The 22,292-nt window shown below is 42.3% G+C and overlaps 1 protein-coding gene across 4 annotated transcripts; it reads left to right on the forward strand.

Annotated features, from left to right (window-relative positions):
- The first annotated feature begins 4,882 nt into the window (after window positions 1-4,882).
- On the forward strand, window positions 4,883-21,051 carry egln3 (egl-9 family hypoxia-inducible factor 3). 4 transcript variants are annotated; one of them, XM_004554662.5, is made up of 6 exons: window positions 4,883-5,012; window positions 5,642-6,468; window positions 17,947-18,066; window positions 18,397-18,533; window positions 18,770-18,843; window positions 18,953-21,051. In XM_004554662.5, exons 2-6 carry the CDS (start codon window positions 5,674-5,676, stop codon window positions 18,994-18,996), a joined length of 1,170 nt encoding a protein of 389 aa, XP_004554719.3. In that variant the 5' UTR covers window positions 4,883-5,012; window positions 5,642-5,673; the 3' UTR covers window positions 18,997-21,051. The 4 variants fall into 4 exon arrangements, with proteins under 4 accessions (XP_004554719.3, XP_004554718.3, XP_004554720.1 ...); XM_004554661.5 differs by having other exon boundaries at window positions 4,883-6,468; XM_004554663.5 differs by lacking the exons at window positions 4,883-5,012; window positions 5,642-6,468 and adding an exon at window positions 8,305-9,104.
- The last annotated feature ends 1,241 nt before the right edge of the window (window positions 21,052-22,292 follow it).

A 22,292-nucleotide genomic window follows, 5' to 3' on the forward strand; every position in this document is an offset into this window, starting at 1 on the left:
TACAAGCAGTATATTAAATGCCCGACCAGAGAGGAGAGGACATTAGACCACTGTTACAGCACGATCAGCGGGGCCTATCGCGCGGTGCCCCGCGCTTCACTCGGACTTTCTGACCACGTCATGATCCACCTAATCCCCGCGTACAGACAGAGGCTGAAGCTCTCCAAACCTGTCGTGAGGACCAAAAAACTGTGGAGCAATGAGGCTGTGGAGGAGCTTCGCACGTGTTTGGAGTCTACAGACGGGGACACAATGAAGGCTGCTTCTAACAGCTTGGATGAGTTTACGGACACTGTCACCTCCACTTCTGTGAGGACAGCATTGTGCCATCACGCACCAGGGTGAGTTATAACAACGACAAACCCTGGTTTACTCCTAAACTCAAGAAGCTGTGGCTGGAAAAGAGAAAGGCGTTCAGAAGCGGAGACAGGGACTGCTACAGAGAGGCCAAGTACAGGTTCACTAAAGAAGTGGACATTGCTAAACATCAGCACTCTGAGAAGATGCAGCAGCAGATCTCAGAGAATGACTCGGCCTCTGTGTGGAAAAGTTTTAGGAATATCACCAACTACAAGCCTAAAACCCCCCACTCCACTGATGACTTGCTCTTGGCCAACACCCTTAACGACTTTTACTGCCGTTTTGACGAGCCATCAGGCAGCCTTCACACCTCCAACGGCCCCAACAATAGAGGCACTTTGGACACTCATTCCCCCACCTCTCCCCCCTCCATAGAGCCATCACCACCTTCAAACACTTCACCTACAACACCCCCCTCCTCACCCCACACAAAGGAGGATTTCACACCACCTCCTCCCACCACAACTCTTCATATTCATGAAGCAGGTGTGAGGAAGCAGTTTAAGAGTCTGAATGCTCGAAAAGCTCCCGGCCCAGGCGGTGTGTCTCCTGCCACCCTCAGACACTGTGCAAACGAGCTGGCCCCAGTGTTTTCTGGCATTTTCAACTCCTCACTGCAGGCATGTCATGTGCCTGCCTGCTTCAAATCCTCTACCATAATCCCTGTCCCCAAGAAACCTAGGATCACTGGACTAAATGACTACAGACCCGTGGCTCTGACATCTGTGGTCATGAAGTCTTTTGAGCGCCTGGTTCTCTCCTATCTCAAGACCCTCACGGCCCCCCTCCTGGACCCCCTGCAGTTTGCATACAGAGCCAACAGGTCTGTAGATGACGCAATCAACATGGCCCTACACTTCATCCTGCAGCATCTGGACTCCCCAGGAACCTACGCCAGGATCCTGTTTGTGGACTTCAGCTCTGCATTCAACACCATCCTTCCAGACCATCTCCAAGGCAAGCTTTCCCAGATGAATGTGCCTGATCCCATCTGCCGGTGGATCACTGACTTCCTGTCGGACAGGAAGCAGCATGTGAGGCTGGGAAAGAATGTCTCGGACTCCCGGACCATCAGGGCTGTGTTCTTTCTCCTCTGCTCTTCTCCCTGTATACTAACTGCTGCACCTCCACCCACCAGTCTGTCAAGCTAATCAAGTTTGCAGATGACACCACCGTTATTGGACTCATCTCGGACGAGGATGAGCCTGCCTACAGGAGGGAGGTTGAACGTCTGGTGTCTTGGTGCAGCCACAACAACCTGGTGCTGAATGCCCAGAAGACAGTGGAGATTATTGTGGCCTTCAGGAAGCACACAGCCCCACTCCCCCCCATCATCCTGTCTGACACCCCCATCACCTCTGTGGACTCATTCCGCTTCCTGGGTACCACCGTCACCCAGGACCTGAAGTGGGAGCCCACCATCACCTCCGTCATTAAGAAAGCCCAGCAGAGGATGTACTTCCTGAGGCAGCTGAAGAAATTCAACCTGCCAACACGGACGATGATGCAGTTCTACACTGCAATCATCGAGTCCATCCTCACCTCCTCCATCACCGTGTGGTACGCTGGAGCCACTATCAGGGACAAACAGAGACTGCAGCGTGTTGTGCGCTCTGCTGAGAAGGTGATTGGCTGCAGACTCCCATCTCTGCAGGACCTGTACACCTCCAGGACATTGCGGCGTGCAGCTCGGATCTCAGCTGACCCTTCTCACCCTGGACACAGTCTGTTTGACCTGCTCCCCTCAGGCAGGAGGCTCCGGTCCATTCGCACCAGAACCTCTCGCCATAAGAACAGTTTCTTCCCCTCTGCTGTTGGACACATGAACAATAACTGTATGACTGTTCCCACCACTAACACATGACCCTACGCTGTGTTCACTGCATCATTCCATGTTTGGCACTGATCACCACCTGCACTCATGTATATATCTTTCTACGTAGCACTTTTAATTCTTATTCTTATTTTTTCATGTCTATTTAAGCGTAATTTATGACAGTATGTTTGCACTGAAGCACCGCAGCAATTTCCTAATGTTGTAAACCTGCTCAACATTTGACAATAAAACCCTTTCTGATTCTGATTCTGATTAAAGCTGTAGCGCCCAGATTACTTACAGCTACTTCCGTGCAACTGATATAAGAAGGGATAAGCTGAAGACAGCTTCAACACTGTTTGTTGAAAAATAGTAACGTGAACGCACCGCATTTTCTTGTTAGTAACGGTAACAGCGTTGTAACAATAGAAATAGTAATTAGTTAGATTACGCGCTACTGAAAAAAGTAACGCCGTTATTCCCATCACTGACTGTCAGTCATGGATTGGCCTCCCCAGAGCCCAAACATTATTAAAATAGCGTGGGGTTGAAAGAGCAAGAAATAAAAGGCAGCCAGCACCCAAAGAAGAACTTTGGATAGTCCTTAAAAAAATCTGGAGAACTATTCTTGAAACTATCTAAGGAAATTACAAGAAAGCTTGCCTAAAAGAAATATTGCTTTATTAAAGAGTAGAGGTGGCAATACCAAAAATTAACATTCAAGCTCATTAGAACTGTAACAACTCTATTTTTGCTTATATGCTGCTGTATTTCCATCTTTGACTTCTTCCATTTTCCTAGCAAAAAATAAAGAAATGAGGTGAAACTAGTCATTTTGTCCAGTACTGTAGATTTGCATTCTGCAGATGCTTGTTAACACATGTTACTGTGTGACCAGAACCATGATGAACCACAACAAACCAAACACCCTGTGTCTCCAGGAGCTAAGAATTTGATAGTTTGTCTGTTCAGGTTTTGTTCAGTTAATTTGGTCTTAGGTTTTTAAAAAAAATGTAATTTAAAGTTTTAAACCCAACATATGTACACACAGTTATCATTATCAATGAAATGGCTGTAATGGAATAATCCAAAGCAATTGCCATGATTAACATCATGTGATCAAGAACATATGTTAAGGAGCATTTATAAGGATTTATGTGAAGAGATTCCAATTGCCCTTACACTGGCTCCTTGATCTTTAATGTGGGTCTCTTAAGGTGAAACTACAATGTCCTTAAAAGGGACTACAAAAAGAACGTCTTAGATGATTCCCTCCACAAATTCTCACCATGTTTTCTCATGAGGGTCATATAACCACTTGCAAAGAAATCATGTTACTATTAAAATGTTAATTTATAGATTTTATTTATTTATGTTTAATTTAATTTACTATAAATATTCATATAAAGCAATAACTTGACAAAATGTAGATTGGATCACAAAAGTGTGACGTTCAGAGTCCAGTGAAGGGTTTAATACAGCCTGTATCTGAAAGTTTGGTTTAGACCAAATCAGCAATTTATGGCATGAAATTTTATTGTCTGACGGTTTATTAGGAGAGCATTACCTCCTTTCCTTTCATAAAGAATCATCCAGTGTAGCCTAAAGGACATAATATGGGAAGCACTACAGCACCTTCACTTATTTAGGGAATTTGAAGAGCTGTTGTTATGCCTGCCGTGCAGATTCTTACGGGTCACTCGTGTCTTATATTTTCATGGTTGAAAAACAGATCTTAAGCTCTGTTAAAAACTGCAGAAAAATCATTTTTACACCATCTCCACATGTCACAACCCAAGGCCGGAATCTTGTCGTTCAACATAATTTTCTTCTAAAACATACTCTGAGCATCAGTATCATTACATAGTTTCAATAGCAAAATGGCACCAATTCAATGATCATGTTGAAGAGGAGCAGAAACAAACGCTGATGCCCTGGATTATTCAAAAAGTGCATTTTGGCTCAAATTTCCATGGTTATTCCACCATAAAGATGAGTGTAGCATATGAAACCTCATTTTGACTTACATTCTTCTTCTAGAACCTTTACTGACAACATAATTTTCTAACATCCTTTTGTTAAAAAAAAATCAATGTCTGTAATTTTAAACAAACAAACAAAAACATTCATTTCATGAAGGTAAACTTTTACATTTTATATGTGGGTTGAATAGAGTTGCTGTGGTGACCTTGGCCACCCCTGACCACACCTTATCTTCTCCCCTGACCTTAATGTCTACTTATAGCGATCTCTAAAGTTTAGATCCTTCTAGAGCTAAATAGTATTATGCCGTGTTTACGTATCTATACGCCTTCCTCTGAGAAAGAGGATTAAATTATCATTAATCATTTATTTATCATTAAATAAATGAACCTAGAGGTTTCTTCTTCCTTTTTGATAATTACTCAAAATCTCTTGGTTCTCTCTACTTAAATGTGCTTAAAAAGATAACTAACTTAACCAATGCACGTTTAAATAGGGGTATTGTACAGTTCGACGGCTGTAAGATACAGTCACCAGAAAATCGGCATACGTGTTGCTTTTATTAGCAAACCGATATTATTAATCTGATGGTCACTTCTTTAAAGTTTAGCTCTGCGTCTTTATATAGCAGCAGTGATGTTTCAGCCCCTTCCTGCACTCTCGGGATGTCTCAGCTAACGTGCACGCTTCGCTCGACTCTCAGTGCGTGCTTCGGTCATCCGAGGCAGCCTCTGTACTAGAATCTGCCGCAAGTCACGTACGTTCCGAGGTGACAGCAGATTATTCCACTGCGACTTTTTTGGGAGCAGTAACGGGATTCACACGGCTTTTTGACTGGGGGAAAAACCAGCAGGTACACTACCCCGACAGCTGTTTCCGAGAAAATGTTGTTTTTATTTTTTTAATGACAACGTAAAAAATACGACTTTACTCTCAGTTTGGCAGATACAAACGGTCTGGAGTCGGCCAAACAGCGCGGTGCTGGCAGAAATGCGCGTCAGATAGCTGTTTTAAGACATTCTGTGTATGTTTTGGAGGAACAGTCCGCCTATATTTTACTGAATAAGTTTAAAAGTACAACTTCGATAGACAGGCTATCCTGCCAAAAAGGTCACGGTAGACGGTGGAACAACCTAAAACATTATTATTATTATTATTATTATTATTATTATTATTATTAGACTTTCAAAAACTATCCTAACCCATTAAAGTACAATGCAACAAAAACTTCTGACCAAAACTTTCAAAATAAAAGCATTGTCGACAAATGATTTTGGATGGTTTTTGGATAGTGAAGGAAAGTCCTTTCCAGCATATATTCTTGTGATACTTTTTTTTTTCAACTTTTTGATATATTTTTGTAATGGCTGTTTGTGTAGCTATTAAGGTGGCCTTTACTCTCACTCTTATTTTGGAAACCAGCTTGCTCATTTTCTGTCTTCCTGTTCTTTCCTGGGGGCTTTGTGCTTTCCTATAAAACAGTCAGCAGAGTGTAGAGCAGCTAAACAAGTCGGATGGGAACGCATGCAGACATGAGTCCTCTATCCAAGGTTGTGAATAAGGAAGAAATTAAAACTGACTCCCACAAACTTGTCAATGATGATGATAATGACCACAGACATGCAGATCAGCTGCTCCCCTGGAGGTTTAGCAGTGCTGACACTGGACCTGGAGACACTTTTGTGGGGGCCAAGGTAGAGCCCCAAGTTGGGACTGGTGTCAAAGCTGGATTTGATACAGGGTTCGATACTGGAGATGGCGTTACATTTGGGACCAGCAGCAACAGTGTTACAGTTGCAGACATGAAAGGTCAGATCCAAGAAAATGGGACTGGGGTTGAAGCTGGAATTGAAGCTGTGAGTGAAGTCGGGAAAACAGTCAGAGATATAGCCAGGGCTGGGGCTGGGAAAAATAGGGCCGGGATCGTACCCTATGCTCTTCCCTGGAGCGCCCATCCCAGATCCAAAGACCGGAGGTACCGCAGCAGTCACAGACTGGTGCTCCACTACATCATCCCCAGCATGAACTCCTATGGCATGTGCATCATTGACAACTTCCTCGGGAGCAAAATTGGAGACCGGGTTCTGCAAGAGGTCCAAGAGCTGCACCACTCCGGGAAGATGCAGGACGGCAAGCTGGCCAGCAGAGGCCTGGACAACACTAGGAGTATTCGTGGAGACCAGATCGTTTGGGTGGAAGGAAACGAGCCAGGCTGCGAGAACATCGGCTACCTGCTGTCGAAGATGGACAAACTGGTCACCTACGCCGATGGGAAGTTGGGGAAGCACAAGATCAGAGGAAGGCACAAGGTTAGTAGCTGTCATACTCCGTCTACATCCCCATGCACCTCACTTACTTTATATCTGAAGGTGATTTTATTCCATAGGAATTCTGTTTTAGTGTTTCCTCAGGATCTTTGAATCTTTATTTTTATCAGTGATTTGTACATAACTGCCAATATTGGCAGGGGACCTATTTCTCAATAAACTCTTGATTACTTTGGAGTTTATGTGTACAGTCTGGGATGGACTACTGTGAGAGATTTCAAATGTTTTTCCTGACAGTAATTAAGAACATTTAGGAGGTTACAGTGCTTGAGTACACTTTTCTTGAATTATACTTCCAAATTATTTCAGAGTGTAACATTGTTCTTTTTACTACACTGCGTTTTTACAGCTTGTGGTAATCATAGGAAGTTTTTACACAGTGAACAATACAACATTTTATAATGCTGTAGATTAAACCAGCCATTTCAAACCTTTCCGTTGTCTTGTGAAAAGCAAAGAGCTGTTGGGCTCACATATCTCAGCAGGTCTGTGGAATCCTGATTTGTTTTTTTGGGGTTTTTTTTTTTCCAGCTTAACGTCTCCCAGTATGTGTTCAAATAATCCAATATCTGACATAGAGTCAATCTTTATTTTTTGAGTCTCTGTAATCAAAGTGTGCAGCATTCAACACTCCACTGTAATTATAGCACCATAATCATAGTCTTGAGGCGACTGTTGTTGTGATTTGGCGCTGTATAAATAAAATTTAATTGAATACTAGAATTTAAAATTGCTGCAAATAATTAATTAAAGATGAACGATTTTAAGACATACCCGGTAATACACTTCAATTGTTTACGGGTTTAGTTTTATTGTTATTATTATTTATATATTTATTTATTTATTTTAATATTATTATCCTGTATGCTGCATGATAGTTTCCGTTGCAGCTGCTTTGTATTTTCCCTGCACGTGGTCAAGTACACGTTCACTGTTTACTTCCGTTAGGGAGGGGATGAGGCAGTGAGCGCGAGGGCTACATGCAGCTCACGTAGTACTTAATGGCGACGGGCACGCCCAGCGCGTGGGCACGTTACCGAACCACTGCTGCTCCTTTAACTTTAACTAACTCGCATTGTGGCAACTTTACTGCGTGATATTTTGTGTTGCTGACAACGAGGTGAATGATCTGTGTGGAGTTTGTGCTGCCGTGGTTTCTTGTTGTGGCACATTGTTTTTTTGTGTACCGCTTGTTTTGTGTGGGAATTCAAGTGAAAATGATTTGGCACGCGAATCGTCACGTGATGTAAGAGGAGGCCATAAAAGAGAAACGCAGTGGGGAAGTCACGAAGCCTCACCTCTCCCCCACACAGTGGACATCACATCCAGCACGTCTCTCACTCCTCGCACATTCACTCCCCGATCTCTACTGTAAAGCTAGAGGAATGCCACCGGAAGTAGGCCGGCATTCCTGTAAAATAAAGCTATAAAACTATCGTAACTCTCAAGAATCAATTGTCAATTCAGAGGAATTCGTCTTATTGAAGGCTAAATGTCGAATCAATATCAGAATTAGTGCATTTGATTTAAAAGTTAGCTTTGTGTTTTACAGTTAAGCATCATGACGAATTTCAATACAGTTGAATTTCATCAGAATGCTTAGTGTATATATAATGCGACAGATTAGTTTGAACTATTGCTGAGCTTAGAATATTTAGCATTTTACGTGACAAATCACTTGTACAAAAATGATTTGTTAAAATGTCTTTTGATCATATTATTGATTAGTTTTCAGCAATTAATGAGAAATGCTCTATAGCAGCCTGTTTAGTCTCATACTGAAATATTTTAGTCCCACGCTGAAGGTTTATTCTTTCAGATATATTATTTTATTTTTTCTGGAACTGATGTTCCAGACACCCTTGTAATAACTAGCAATCCCCTCGACCACCGTTAAAAATTAAACACACCAAGAGGCAAAAGGGTTGTCAGGCAGTGCGACACTTATTGTGAAATCCGTTACCGGATGTGGTGTACTTGTACAGTCGCTTGATCGCCTGTGTCGTGGGCAGAATGATAAACGCGAGCGGAGAAACGCAGGACTTCAGAGGTATTCCGTGAACTCTGTCAGCTCGGTGCTTGACTGTTGGACTTCAGCAGGGCTGAATTCAGACCGTCACAGAAACAGAGCTGACGGCGAAACGGGCTTCCCTCTCTCTGTTTGTCGATTCAATCATTTTACAGCCAAAACTTTGAACCTGCGACTCGTTTCTTTTTGTACGTTTTTTTAAACTTCCAAGATTACCTCAACAGTTAAAATGCCTTTCATTGAACACTTATCGGACACGGAATTGGAGCGTTTGGCTCTTGAGCAGGTCGTCCCGGCCCTGCAGGAATACGGCTTCTACTACGTGGACGGACTCCTCGGCGAGCTGGCCGGGGGAGCGGTGTTGGATCAGGTGAAAGACATGCACCGCTCTGGAGTTCTGCAGGACGGCCGGCTGGCCGGATCCGTCCCGGCAGTCCACCGGAGGAGCATCCGTGGAGACAAGATCGCCTGGGTGAGCGGATCGGAACGCGGCTGCGAGGCCATCAACTTCTTGCTCAACCTGATCGATAAGCTGATCTCCTTTTGCTCCGGGAGGCTGGGAAACAAAGCGATTCGGGAAAGATCCCAGGTAAGCGAAACCGCCTGGTGGCACGATCCTGGTTTACAGCCATCGTGACGATTCAGAAAAACAAGCTAATAAAGGGCCAAAATGTGCCAGTATTTGATCGGGAGCGACCAAACAGGAGACGCAGAGGACCAGAGCTGACAAAACTGAGGAAAGCAAAATACGAACCGATCTTTAAACACGATCAGACCTGCTTACATGTGTAGTTTGTCGTCGAATGTTTGAAAACCAAAAAGCCCAAATAAAGCACATCATGAGTAGTTTATTCAGAGTTAAAGTGAGTAAAACCCCGAAATAAGCATCATAAGATATGTACTTTTTAAAAGGGTACACTGTTTAAAGCCGACTTTAGTAAACTCATTTTAGTTAAGTAACAAATTCTTTAACTGTTTTTTATATAATTTATTTGTGATGTAGACCGTAAAGACTTTATAACTTGCTTCGTGTAGTTTTCACCATCAACAAACTCCAGTCAGCAGTTAAAAATAAACTTCGTGTGTCTGGAACTCACAGGTTAAAATAAAAACGGAGATGTCACTCCCCACTGTCAGTAGTGGCATTGTGCTGAAGCTGTGCGCTGGTTTGGACTCCAGCTGGTTATAAGTGATGCTGAGATCAGGAGATGCTGTTTATCTCAGGCCTTCCTTCTTTCATTTAACGGCTTGGCTCATCACACACTCCTCACATGCTCTCCTCCTCTAGCTGCTCAGTGGAAAGGTGCATCATGCGTAGAAGTAAACACACCAAAGCTCTTGCACAAAAACATGGCATGCTGTGACAGTGGTTTTAATATTGGTATTTATTACAGCGAATTGTTAGTTGTGAAAAAGGCAGATGTGAGCTCAAGTGGACTCTACATAACTTAATCACTAGGCACTGACTGGAGCTCTGCTTTATTTCCTCTATCCTTTTCTTTCTTTCTGTTGTGCTTGGACGTTCTTCTTTTTCTCAGTAACTTGTTGGCCTTTTGGCAGTATTTCAGTAACTGACCAATTCTGGGCCCTGAGCCAGTGTTTCAGAAACCAGAACAAGGTGCAGGAAGGGCAGGGAATTTACGACATCAGGTCAGGTCCTCTGGGTGTTCTCCGCTGCTGTGATGATTAATGGCGTGAAGATTACGGTTCCGTCGTAGGAGTACCATTCTCAGCTTTTACATGTATCGTCTCTACCTATTAACCTGAACAGAAACCTGTGGGCATTGACCCAGAATGAGCCTCCACATAATAATAACAATATTGTATTTACTAGCAGTATATAAACTGCTGAATTGACATGCAGTACAATGCAGTTCAAAGTAGATCTAAAGTTCTATTAATGTGTTAAAAACTTTAACTCTACAACTCTCAGACAGATAATGAACAGCAGTATTGTAGGAATAATAATGCAAGTTGTGAAGACTGAAGGCTGAAACTAAGGCACCCTTAAGTGAGATGGTGTAGATACAACGCACTGTTTCGTGTGCACAGCAGCTAGAGAAAATCTTTATTTTATCTAATTTGTTTTACTTTTACTGGAGAACTTTTAGATTTTGTGATGTACTTGGCACATGTAAAAACAACGTTATTAAGCTGTGTCCTTTAGCTAACAGTAGTGTTACAATTAGTCAGTAAACAGTTAGTGTAGTTTGTGTGACTAATGTCATTTCACTTTGGCACAGTATAATAAAATATCCAAGGGCCTACATTAAATGGATTATTTTATTATAGGATGTATATTTTTCATACATTTCCATAAAAATGGCCGGAGGTGGAATTTAACTGATCAAAATACATTTACTTAGGAACAGTTGTGATATTTTGATACCATGGTAGCATTTACAGGATATTGTTTTATAGTGATATTATACAGGAAAACTGTTACTCAATAAGGCCCATTTACTAGTTGTTTTTCTCTTTCTCTGTGACCCAAGAATTAATGTGTAAGAATCACAGGCTGGTACCAAGGTCGAAAATACCACAGAGATCACTTCCTTATTCCCATCCTCCCTTCTTTATCTCCTAGAAAAGAGCTTGTTAAAGGCCAGGTGGTTTGTTTCAGAATTCACTAATGAAAGAACTCTGTATTCTATGTCTAGGAGTGTATTTTGCTGGGATAATCATAAATTGTAGCTGAACTGATAAACTATACAAAGGATACTTCTTTGCTCAGCGGGCAGGAAGACGTTTCCTTATTTGGTCTGTACCGGTCTGAACTGAGAATCTGCGCCAGGATCCTGTTTGTGGACTTCAGCTCTGCCTTCAACACCATCCTTCCAGACCATCTCCGAGGCAAGCTTTCCCAGATGAATGTGCCTGACCCCATCTGCCGGTGGATCACTGACTTCCTGACGGACAGGAAGCAGCATGTGAGGCTGGGAAAGAATGTCTCGGACTCCCGGACCATCAGCACCGGCTCCCCTCAGGGCTGTGTTCTTTCTCCTCTGCTCTTCTCCCTGTACACCAACTGCTGCACCTCCACCCACCAGTCTGTCAAGATAATCAAGTTTGCAGATGACACCACCGTTATTGGACTCATCTCGGACGGGGACGAGTCTGCCTACAGGAGGGAGGTTGAACGTCTGGTGTCTTGGTGCAGCCACAACAACCTGGTGCTGAATGCCCAGAAGACAGTGGAGATTATTGTGGACTTCAGGAAGCACACAGCCCCACTCCCCCCCATCATCCTGACTGACACCCCCATCACCTCTGTGGACTCATTCCGCTTCCTGGGTACCACCATCACCCAGGACCTGAAGTGGGAGCCCACCATCACCTCCGTCATCAAGAAAGCCCAGCAGAGGATGTACTTCCTGAGGCAGCTGAAGAAATTCAACCTGCCAACACGGACGATGATGCAGTTCTACACTGCAATCATCGAGTCCATCCTCACCCCCTCCATCACCGTGTGGTACGCTGGAGCCACTATCAGGGACAAACAGAGACTGCAGCGTGTTGTGCGCTCTGCTGAGAAGGTGATTGGCTGCAGACTCCCATCTTTGCAGGACCTGTACACCTCCAGGACATTGCGGCGTGCAGCTCGGATCTCAGCTGACCCTTCTCACCCTGGACACAGTCTGTTTGACCTGCTCCCCTCAGGCAGGAGGCTCCGGTCCATTCGCACCAGAACCTCTCGCCATAAGAACAGTTTCTTCCCCTCTGCTGTTGGACACATGAACAATAACCATATGACTGTTCCCGCTACTAACACATGACCCTACGCTGTGTTCACTGCATCATTCCATGATTGGCACTGATCACCACCTGCACTCATGTATATATCTTTCAACGTAGCACTCTTAATTCTTATTCTCATGTATATATCTCATGTATAGCTCATGCACATATCTTTCTACGTAGCACTTTTAATTCTTATCCCTACTTTTATTTTTTCATGTCTATTTAAGTGCTATTTATGACACTATGTTTGCACTGAAGCACCGCAGCAATTTCCTAATGTTGTAAACCTGCTCAACATTTGGCAATAAACCCCTTTCTGATTCTGATTCTGATTCTGATTCTGCTGACACACGAACCTTTTTCCTCTATATAAACTGTTGTCTGATGAATAAACCTTTGAGTTGATTTTGGGAAAGCAACCTGAAGCAGTCTGTGTTTCCTTGTTCTCCCAAGCTACTCCCGGCGCTGTAACTAACCTGCTGAACGGCATACCTGAGTGTTACTTTGAATAATTTTGAATCTCATAGGGTAAAGACAAAACTCTGCTTATAGGTGCCCACGCCTCGGAGGAAACCCGATCCACGGAGAAACCCGGGACGGAGATTTCTTTCACTTATCTTCAAGGACATTTTGTTGCTGATACTTGCTTTAAATATAGGTAGCAAATATTTAGGAATCGGTTTAAATTTTTCTATAGTTGAGGGACTGGTAGAAAACAGCTCATGCATTAAGCTGGTGCTCCAGACTCCAGTTTCTCTTCCCTTTTCTCGCACATTGATGAATTTGTCCCAGAGGGTCATCAGCAGTGGAAAACCTCTATCCCATCACCTCTCCTCTGAAGCACCAAAGAAGTTTTGCATCAGTGGGTTTCTCAGTCTCCCCTCACTCTAGACATTTGCAGTCCTAAGACAAATTAAGACGATAGTATTCATTACCTATAACACTGCCACAGTCTGTGTAAGATTAAATTAAAAATTTAAGCTGCTTTTTGTTTTAAAGGCTTTTAGACTGCTGGACCTGAGCCACAATAAGTAACGACTCGCGTCACAAATGTAACTTAATTTGAAATTCAGTAATTTTAACATCGGTACTGCTCGATCGGCGAGTGAAATGTGCTTACATCTAAAAGAGAATTCTTTGACCACTTTGCTTGGACTGTCCAAACCACCAATCCACAATGAATCTTGGGATCTCCTTGATTCATCCCGCAAAAAAGACATTTATGAGCTGCATTTTAAGAAAAATTTGAAGGGTTTGTCATCTCGTAACATAATTTCACGTCTATAGTCACAGCAAGCCTAGCAAACCCCATGACCACCTGTATGGTGTCCCAATCAGTGTGGGCATCTTCCTAATATAAAAATCCAGGTGGATGTGTCATAAACATATTCCCCCTACTCAGAGTTTTATGAAAGTGGAAACCAGCCATTGAGGCCAAAATCAATTTTTGTACTAGGATATGCTTTTAATGCTCAACATGGGAGTCTATGGGCATTGACTCCTTTTTAGTACCAGCCCCAAGTGGCACTTAGAGGAACTCCAAGACTGAGACTGCATTTTATTAAAATACCTCAATGTCATTTGGATCTGATTTGCAAAAATTCACATTTTGTTTTGTTGTTGTTGTTGTTTGACATTTCTAAAAATCTAATTGAATATATCTAAGAGATTTGAGACTTTACATTTTGGTTATAGGAGAGCAGAAAAACTGAAACTCAACAGAAAGGGGGAGATCTAGTCAGTCACTTACAGATATTCTATTTTACACAGATGGAAAAATATGTTAGATAAATGATATCAAAAGCCTGCAACAACTAGTCAGCTAATATATTGAAATAACAACATCAAGTCAGTGTTTGATGGATGCCAGACTGTGTCTGTGTCCTTTTCTCTGAGATCAGCATCACTTGGGCTCGAATGACCCCGACCTTAACTTTAAAACTAAGCCTAACTCTCAAAAAGTTCTTGTTAAAGTTTTAAATCCCAAAGCAAGGAGCGACCAAACTGTCTTAAATTTTCAAAAATGTCCCTATAAAGACATTGTTCCTCGGAAAGTCAGACACAGCAGAACAGATACACGCCCATTCGTGTGAGTGGGCGTGAAGGTATGCGCGTGTAGCAGTGGACATTCTCACGTACACATTCAATTCTTCCTTCACTCCTCCTCAGCACACACTAAAGCTCACTCACTCACATACAGTATCCTCATTACACACACACACACACACACACACACACACACACACACACACACACACACACACACACACACACACACACATTCACGTGCTGCAGTGTACAGTAAGCTCTTATCACATGTTTGTGTGTGTACGTGTTATCAGATAGAACTTCTTGTGAAAACGGGTCAGCCTGGTTACAACACACACACACACACACACACACACGTGGAGATGATGCAGGAGAATAAACAGCAGGATTTGTCTTTTGTGTGGAGAACACAAAACACCTTTAATAATAGTTTGAAATACAATTCTGATTATGATACAAGCAGCTGGACATAATTAAAAATCAAAGATTGCACCCAAAGTAGTAGACAAACCCAACTCCAAGCATTGCTTGACACCAGTCTGTTAGGTGGTTGAAGCCAAACAGTCTAGCTCCAGTATCTGTGAGGCATTAAAAAGGTCTTAAAACCTCTTGGACTGGGTTTGCTAAAAGTTGCAGAATCACTGCTGCTGGATGTCGGTGGCGCTGCAGACGCGCTGTAGCCTCACGCGCCACACGTAGCTTTGTCATTAAACCATCAGCTGGCTGGAAACCTGCCAAACAACCGCACAGACATCACCACACCTGCACAACATCTCCCCGTGCCCCTCTCCTCCCCCCTCTCTGCATCTCCCTCTGCTAGAGAGATAAGATAAAGTTGAATTGAAAAACAGTTCTAAGGCGTTTTGTTTTCAGCCCTTTTCCTCTCACAGTGTATCATTTCATCTCCGCTCAGCCCCCCTCCTGTGTCACTGCGCTTTTTTTTTTTCTTCTCATTCTAAAGGAACTCACTTGTACGATGACGGTAATGATGATGAAGCCTGTATGTGTGTGTGTACGTGCCCTAGTGGCGGCGTGTAAACAAACTTGCGTGATTTCTCCACTTCCCCTCAGAGCGAGCCTGTGGAGCAGGTCAGCCGCTCGTTATCAGCGCTAGGGGTTTGTCGTCACTGGCAGCCAGGGAGGCCTGAAACTACGTGCACGTTTGGAGTCCCTCGCACACACTGACGGGGGCTTGACTTCTGCACCCACCCACCATCCCGATCCCCTTCTCATGAAAAGCAATAGAGAGGGGCGTTTCACAGCGAGAGCGCCCAAAAGGGAAGGGATGTGGCGTCTACATGGTTGCATGCGACGGGTGTATAAACACAGACATCAGGTGGTACATGTTGATGTCGGTAAGGTTACTAAAGGTGTGCTGCTGTTGTCGTTGATGTATCGAGGGAATGGTCTATTGGATCTGGGGTTAATCTGCACTGTGACCTTCCTGTATAAACTGGCATGTGTGTTGATAATCGTAAAGGAAAGGAAGTGAACAGGATGTTCGCTTCCATGAGATTCTATGGAGCGTGCAAAGGTGTAGAAGGCCTTTGCACGCATGTGTTTGACAATAAGGGGGGTTCACAATGAAATCCCATCAGAGAAAAGGGGCAAGCACGTTGACAGCGTGACTGCTGCCGTGACTTTGCCTCTATAATTTTCTGCTATCGAGGTTCCGCGAATAAATGCAAATCACGCTCATGTCTTGGACATGTGCGTACATTGAGCTACAGGCATTGGTCGAGGGGCTTGCGTGCAGTCTGTGTGTAATCATCGGGGTGAGGTGACAACGTTGACGTCAGAGAGATGGTAAAGATAACACGCTTTGACATAAATCAGTGCTGCTGATGTTTGTTTTGGCGCGTTTAAGGAACATGTGTTTTTAACAAGCATCAATCTTCTCTAACGTCATTTTCCTTTTCTTTTTTTCTTTCATTTGTAAAGTAGGGTCCACATTCTGGAAAAAATGATTGATTTTTCAGTGCCAAATGATGAAACATGGAAACTTGCACAAAACTTTAATAAATTGTCTTTTAATATTTTTTTCTGTTTTGGAAAAAATTAAAGGGGCAGGTGTGTTTTACTGCAAGCCCAAGTAAATAATAATATCAGTCTGTGAAATGCTAGATGTAGGTGTTTAGCTGCAGTGGGCAGTCTGAGCAGATCTAACCTGAGTAGCACAGAATCAGCTGTTTGTGACCACTGGGTTTTGTTTCATCGGCAAGGATCACAGTTTGTGCTTTGTTTTCTGTGGACTCTGAGACACAGTCTCACGTCTCACAGTCTCGTCTCTTACTCTGAGCTTATCAGACACTTCCTGCTGGGGTTATGAGGTCGCAGCGCTGCAGGGAGGGGATGCAGGGAACCCCCCCCCCCTAGCTCCCACCTCCCATGTCCTGTTTGGAAAAGGTTTCCATTTTAACTGAAATGAACTCGTTTTCTGTGAATATTTATTGTATTTTTATTATTTTATTTTTATTTATTGCTTCGAGGAAGCAATTAATTATGAGGACTCTGTAGTCAAAGCACTGGTTTGTAAGAACTGGTATTCTAGTTTTAGTATTTCTTTCATTTTAAACATGTAAAAAGAAATGGCTCATTTTCAAAAAATAGTGGAACAAATAGATGATGGGGCCAAAATCTCAGTGACGTCAGGATTCCTGGTTGTGTTGGGAAATCTGTCGGTCTTTGCAAAACTATTATGGCCTCTTATCAATACTGTAACCACAAGCGCGGCTGTTCCAATTTCCTCCCAATACTGACTGGCAGCACGTACGCACACACACACATATGTACACATACACGTGTACGTGCGACTCGGTGTGTAGGCATGCAACCACAACAAGCACATCTGGACACGAGAAATATTAGTAAATAACCACCACACACACACCTACATTGGTGCGCACACACATAGAGGAAGTATGTGTAATTGTGTCAGCATAACTGATTTTCAACGCGCCAGCTTTTATTTCAAAGATTATATCAGCCACTGTTCAGCATTACTTGTTTTTATATTATGTTATTATATTTCCAAAACAAGCCATAGGAAATGATCATCTTATTACATCAGATTGTGCTAAACTAAAAGAACAGTCTAGTACATTTTTATTTCCTGTTATCTCTGTTAACACTACAATTTTATTCCTGATATTTTAGTATTTTTACTATTCATCAGTTCCTTCCATTATACTCCAGTTTCAGAACTTCACTTCTTTTCTTTTCTCTCTTGATTCATGTGTTGATGGTTTGATTTGTAAAACTTTGGAAAAACGTGAGCAGCAGTTGTGACAGCTCACAAGTTTACAAAGCCTCAGTTAAATTCTACTGATGAGAACCACAATTATGAATAATTACAATATCAGTGGTAACAAAAATAAAAAGTAACCAAGTAATAACTAATCAATTCTGTTTATATGTGCTGTTTTCCATTATGTTTCGTAAATAAATCTGTGAAGCAAAAACTTTATTTATCTGTGTAATGTAGTCAAATATGAGACACATGAGGAAAAAAATAGCAGTTAATGTTAGCACTTTCTATGATGTCCGAGCTCGTGGTGAAGTGCATTTAAAGCAGCAGGGTTTTGTGGTAGTAGTGACACATGGAGTGCTCTAATTATTTCTGCTTGTGCGTGTCTGTTTAGGCTATGGTGGCGTGTTACCCAGGAAATGGGGCGGGTTATGTCAAGCACGTGGACAATCCCAACTGTGATGGACGCTGCATCACCTGCATCTACTACCTCAACAAGAACTGGAATGCCAAGGTGCTTATTACACTTTGTTCATTTATTCATTTATCGAACCCTCTTTTCAGTTTTTCGTGTTTGATCACCATCTCGAATCTTTTTTATGATTTCAAGTCTGATTGTGAGCTGAGTGAATAGTGAAGTTTCTGACTTTGATCTCTGATGATATCAGTATGAAATGTTTTTTTGCTTCCTTTGACTTGATAAAATCAGAGGAAGTGATCGCGACTGATTAGAATTAAGATGTGAATATTTGCACATTATTGGTTTCTGTCTGGGGACAGGAGTGAATAGAAATGAGAGAAAAAGAACTTTCACTAAATTGTCTTTCCTGCTGTTGTTTATCAGGAGCATGGCGGCATCCTCAGGATCTTTCCAGAAGGGAAGTCGTACGTGGCAGACATCAAGCCACTTTTTGATAGGCTGCTCTTCTTTTGGTCAGACCGCAGGAACCCACATGAAGTGCAGCCTTCCTATACCACCAGGTAACCCACCAACCAACCCATCAGTACCCCAATTCATGAGGCAGCTTCTCCTGTAACTACTACAGACATGATGACTTGGATCATCTGCCTTTGTTGGCATTTGTTAGATGTGTTGTAATTTTCCTTAAAACATGGCAAATTAATTAGCAAAAACGTAACCCTTATTAACACACACTGGTCGTTACAGACAGCAATGGCAACCACTGAAGACACTGTTCTTGCCGTTTGTGTTTCAGGTACGCCATCACAGTTTGGTATTTCGACTCTGAGGAGCGAGCCGAGGCCAAGAGACGCTTCAGAGACCTCACAGGTACAAACGAACCCCGGACAAAGCGCAGTTTATTTCCACAGCAAATGCTTTCAAATTATATCTTGAGACAGAATTTCATTTCTGAATGTCTTTGTTTTTTCTGTTTCAGCATCAAAGGCGCAGCAGGGCGGTAGCTCCAGCAGCTCCAGCTGATCACGAGGAGGTGTCACCACCTAGTGTTCAACCTCCAAACCGCAGGAGAGGGCGGCAGGGTTCCTTCTGGTCGTCGAAGCTTCTGGAAAAGCTGAAAGAAAAGTTGAAAAACAAACAAAAAAAAAAAGGTTTTCACCCTGTCCTGATCTAAGGACGGGCGTTTCTGACCTGCCTGCATTTCTGCTGCTGCTCCTGCTGCTGCTATAACCCGAGGCACTTTGGGCGACCTGCAGCTGTTCTGGACATTCCCTGCTTTTCATGATGTTTCTGCAATACGCAGCTGATTTCGTCTGAGTGGAGAGAAAAAACTGTACACTGTACTTTTTTTTTTTTTTTGGTAAATTTTCTTTTAAAGCCTCGCCTTCAGATGAGAGGAGGAGGAGAGTTTGCCGACAGCTTTCGGGGTTTACAGAGAGACATGATGTTTTTAAACCACTGTGACGGAAGTTTCACACTTAAATGTGTGCTTAAGAAGGAGGAGCACAGAACTGTTGCTTAAACTACAGAAGAAGAAGAAAAATTGTTTACCAGTAGATGATGCCTCGATATCCACCGACCAATGAGGGCTGAACTTGAAAAAGATGAAAATACATGTTTCAAATTTGAGATCTTATTAGGAGAAACTTTTGAAAAAACTTTGTATATTTTATTGTGAACAACCAAAAGGAAAAAAAGAGCTTGCTAGATTGAAATACTGAGTCATTAAGGATTTCTTTTATTTAAAAAAACTCCATTAGCATTAAGTCAATTATTTATTTTAAATTCAACAAATTTATTAAATCACTAATAGTTTTATTACCCTAGAACTTAGATGTAAATGTTTCCACTTAATATATCATACAGTGCATCGCTGGAGTGCCAATTTTGGGAAGAGCACTTTGCCGCGATGATATAAAACGTTTGTGGAAAATAGCTGTGTCATCTAATCCAGAAAAGTAAAACGAATAGTTTAATCGGTTACTTTTCCAAATTCCTTGTAGCTTCAACCAAGCTTCCAATTGGGAACTAGCGTGTGCTGCAAATCACCTTCTAGTAAATGGTTTTGTAGGTTCAGCTAAGCTGCTGGCCTCGGACAAAATGCTCTTAAAGGGGACCCATTCTGCTCATTCTCACTCCGTATTTTTATACTTGAACTCTTAAATGAGCAACGTCGTACGATTCACAGTTCAAAATAATGCCTACTTACCGTATCCTGCTTAGTTCATGAAAATGATTTCCTTCCTTGACATAGTGAATAACATAAAATATGTTCGTGTGATAGAAAAGAAGGAAAAGCAAAAAGGTCCCCTTTAAGGTCAAGTTTGCATTTAATGGGAATGAATTGTTCATTGAAGTTTACCATATGATCTCTTATATTGCACTACCTTCCATCATCATATGTGAAAGGTTTTACTTTCCAACACAATTCTACTGAGATTTGATAAATGACGTATTTTTTATAGTAAAATGTGTTAAATATCCACAATTGCAGATTTGTTTTTCATACCCTTCTCGGAATGCTTCTGTGTATTAGTGAACTTTGTTGGCTGAGAATTAGAAAAACCTTTCACTTTAAGTGTGATTCACAAATAGTCTTCCGTAAATTATTTTGACAAAACGCTCCATTTACTCCGGTCCCCGTGAGTTCGGTCCCTGAATCGAAAAACGGATGTCTGTGTCTGGTGCAAGCGCCGTCCTCTGCTGACGGAGAAGGACGATGAGGAGACAGATTCCACTGATACAGCAGATTTGACGGGAGCGTGTGAAGCAGCTGTCAAAGAGACTGTACATATGAGAGGATGAATAATTGATGTTCCGTTCAAACAGCCCTTCTGAGACATTATTGAGCTCGAGTCGCTGTCCTGAAACAATAACGCTCACCGCCAACTTACACCACCTTTAAAACTGATCTGTCATCTTCACTGCAGCGGGAGTGGGACAACCCCCCCCCACTTGGGCTCTCTGCTGGTATTACTGCATTCTTTGGTGGAAGAGTTAAGTCTTGTACACAATCCGAATGTTCTGTAAACATGATATTTACAAATGTGTTGAATACAACTTCGGTTTAAAAAAACAGACTGTGGTGTTTGACTTTATTTATGGCTTTATGGTTTATTTAACCATTCACATCACCGGTACAGCTGAGCAATTAGTGGTTTTATTTACAAGTAAAATAAGTGGTTCAATTATGAACTCTTATATAAATTCAAGGGCTGCTCCAGTGCAATTCACTGATCAGGTATAACATGAGCACTGACAGGTGAAGTGAATAACACTGACATTTCTTCATGATAGCAACTGTTAGTGAGTGGGCTATATCAGCGAACAAGTGAACATGTAGGTCCCAACGTTGATGTGTTAGAAGCAGGAAAAATGGGCCAAATTGGGATGTGACTAGATGGGTTAGAGCATCTCCAAAACTGCAGTTCTTGTGGGAGTTTCCTGGTCTGCAGTGGTCAGTATCTATTAAAATGGTCCAAGGAAGAAAGAGTGGTGAGCCAGTGACAGGGTCATCACTGGCCAAGTCTCACTGATGCACACAGGGAGTAACTGTGACAAGCTAATGTTGCTCAAATTGCCAAAAAAGTTGATGCTGGTTTAAAAATTACTGATAGCTCAATTGATATGTGTGGGAATACACAGTGCATTCCAGTTTGCAAATGGGGCTGCATAACTGCAGACCTCCCAGGGTGCCCATGCTGACCTGCATCTCCCACCAAAACCACCACCAATGTGCATGTGAGCATCAGAACTGGACAACGGAGCAATGGTAGAAGGTAGTCTGGTGTGGTCTAAGGAGCTTGGAAAGAAAAGTGTTTGGAGAAGCTTCTTCAGTTCTAAGAGCAACTGGTGGAGAGTCCCAGATTTTAAGCCCTATCCTCCCAACTAGGAAGGATCCGAAAGACAAACACAACAACAACAAAACAACAAACTTTATTTATATAGCACATTTAAAAACCAGTGGTGTACCAAAGTGCTTAAGAGAGTAGGATGAAGTAACAGGGAAGGATGAGGTCTATGGCAAGGTACCAAAACATGCTAGCAGGTTGAATGGCATTAAAACACAAAAGCAAAAGAATTGCATATAAAAGCATAAAAGAAAACTAAGTGTAAGGATAAAACAGTCAAAAAAATAATTAAAAATGATTAAAAGTAATTAAGAATAAGCCAAAGATAAGAATAAGCATTAAGCTAACTAACAAGCAAGCGTTAACTGGTAGATTTAACAACATTGTCATCCCCTATGTAGTCGGTTTATCAGAAAAACTCAGGAGAGTCTTCTCTAAGCACGACATCCCAGTGTACTTCAGACCCAG

The sequence above is a fragment of the Maylandia zebra genome, linkage group LG19 (assembly GCF_041146795.1).
Source record: "Maylandia zebra isolate NMK-2024a linkage group LG19, Mzebra_GT3a, whole genome shotgun sequence".
Taxonomy (NCBI): Eukaryota; Metazoa; Chordata; class Actinopteri; order Cichliformes; family Cichlidae; genus Maylandia; species Maylandia zebra.

Excerpts from the sequence above, each read along its gene's own strand:
- egln3 (XM_004554661.5), top strand. The coding sequence starts at position 5,674 with ATGGGAACGCATGCAGACATGAGTCCTCTATCCAAGGTTGTGAATAAG. Across the intron at positions 6,469-17,946 it reads AGATCAGAGGAAGGCACAAG|GCTATGGTGGCGTGTTACCC; the intron begins GTTAGTAGCTGT and ends GTGTCTGTTTAG. Across the intron at positions 18,534-18,769 it reads CAGCCTTCCTATACCACCAG|GTACGCCATCACAGTTTGGT; the intron begins GTAACCCACCAA and ends TTTGTGTTTCAG.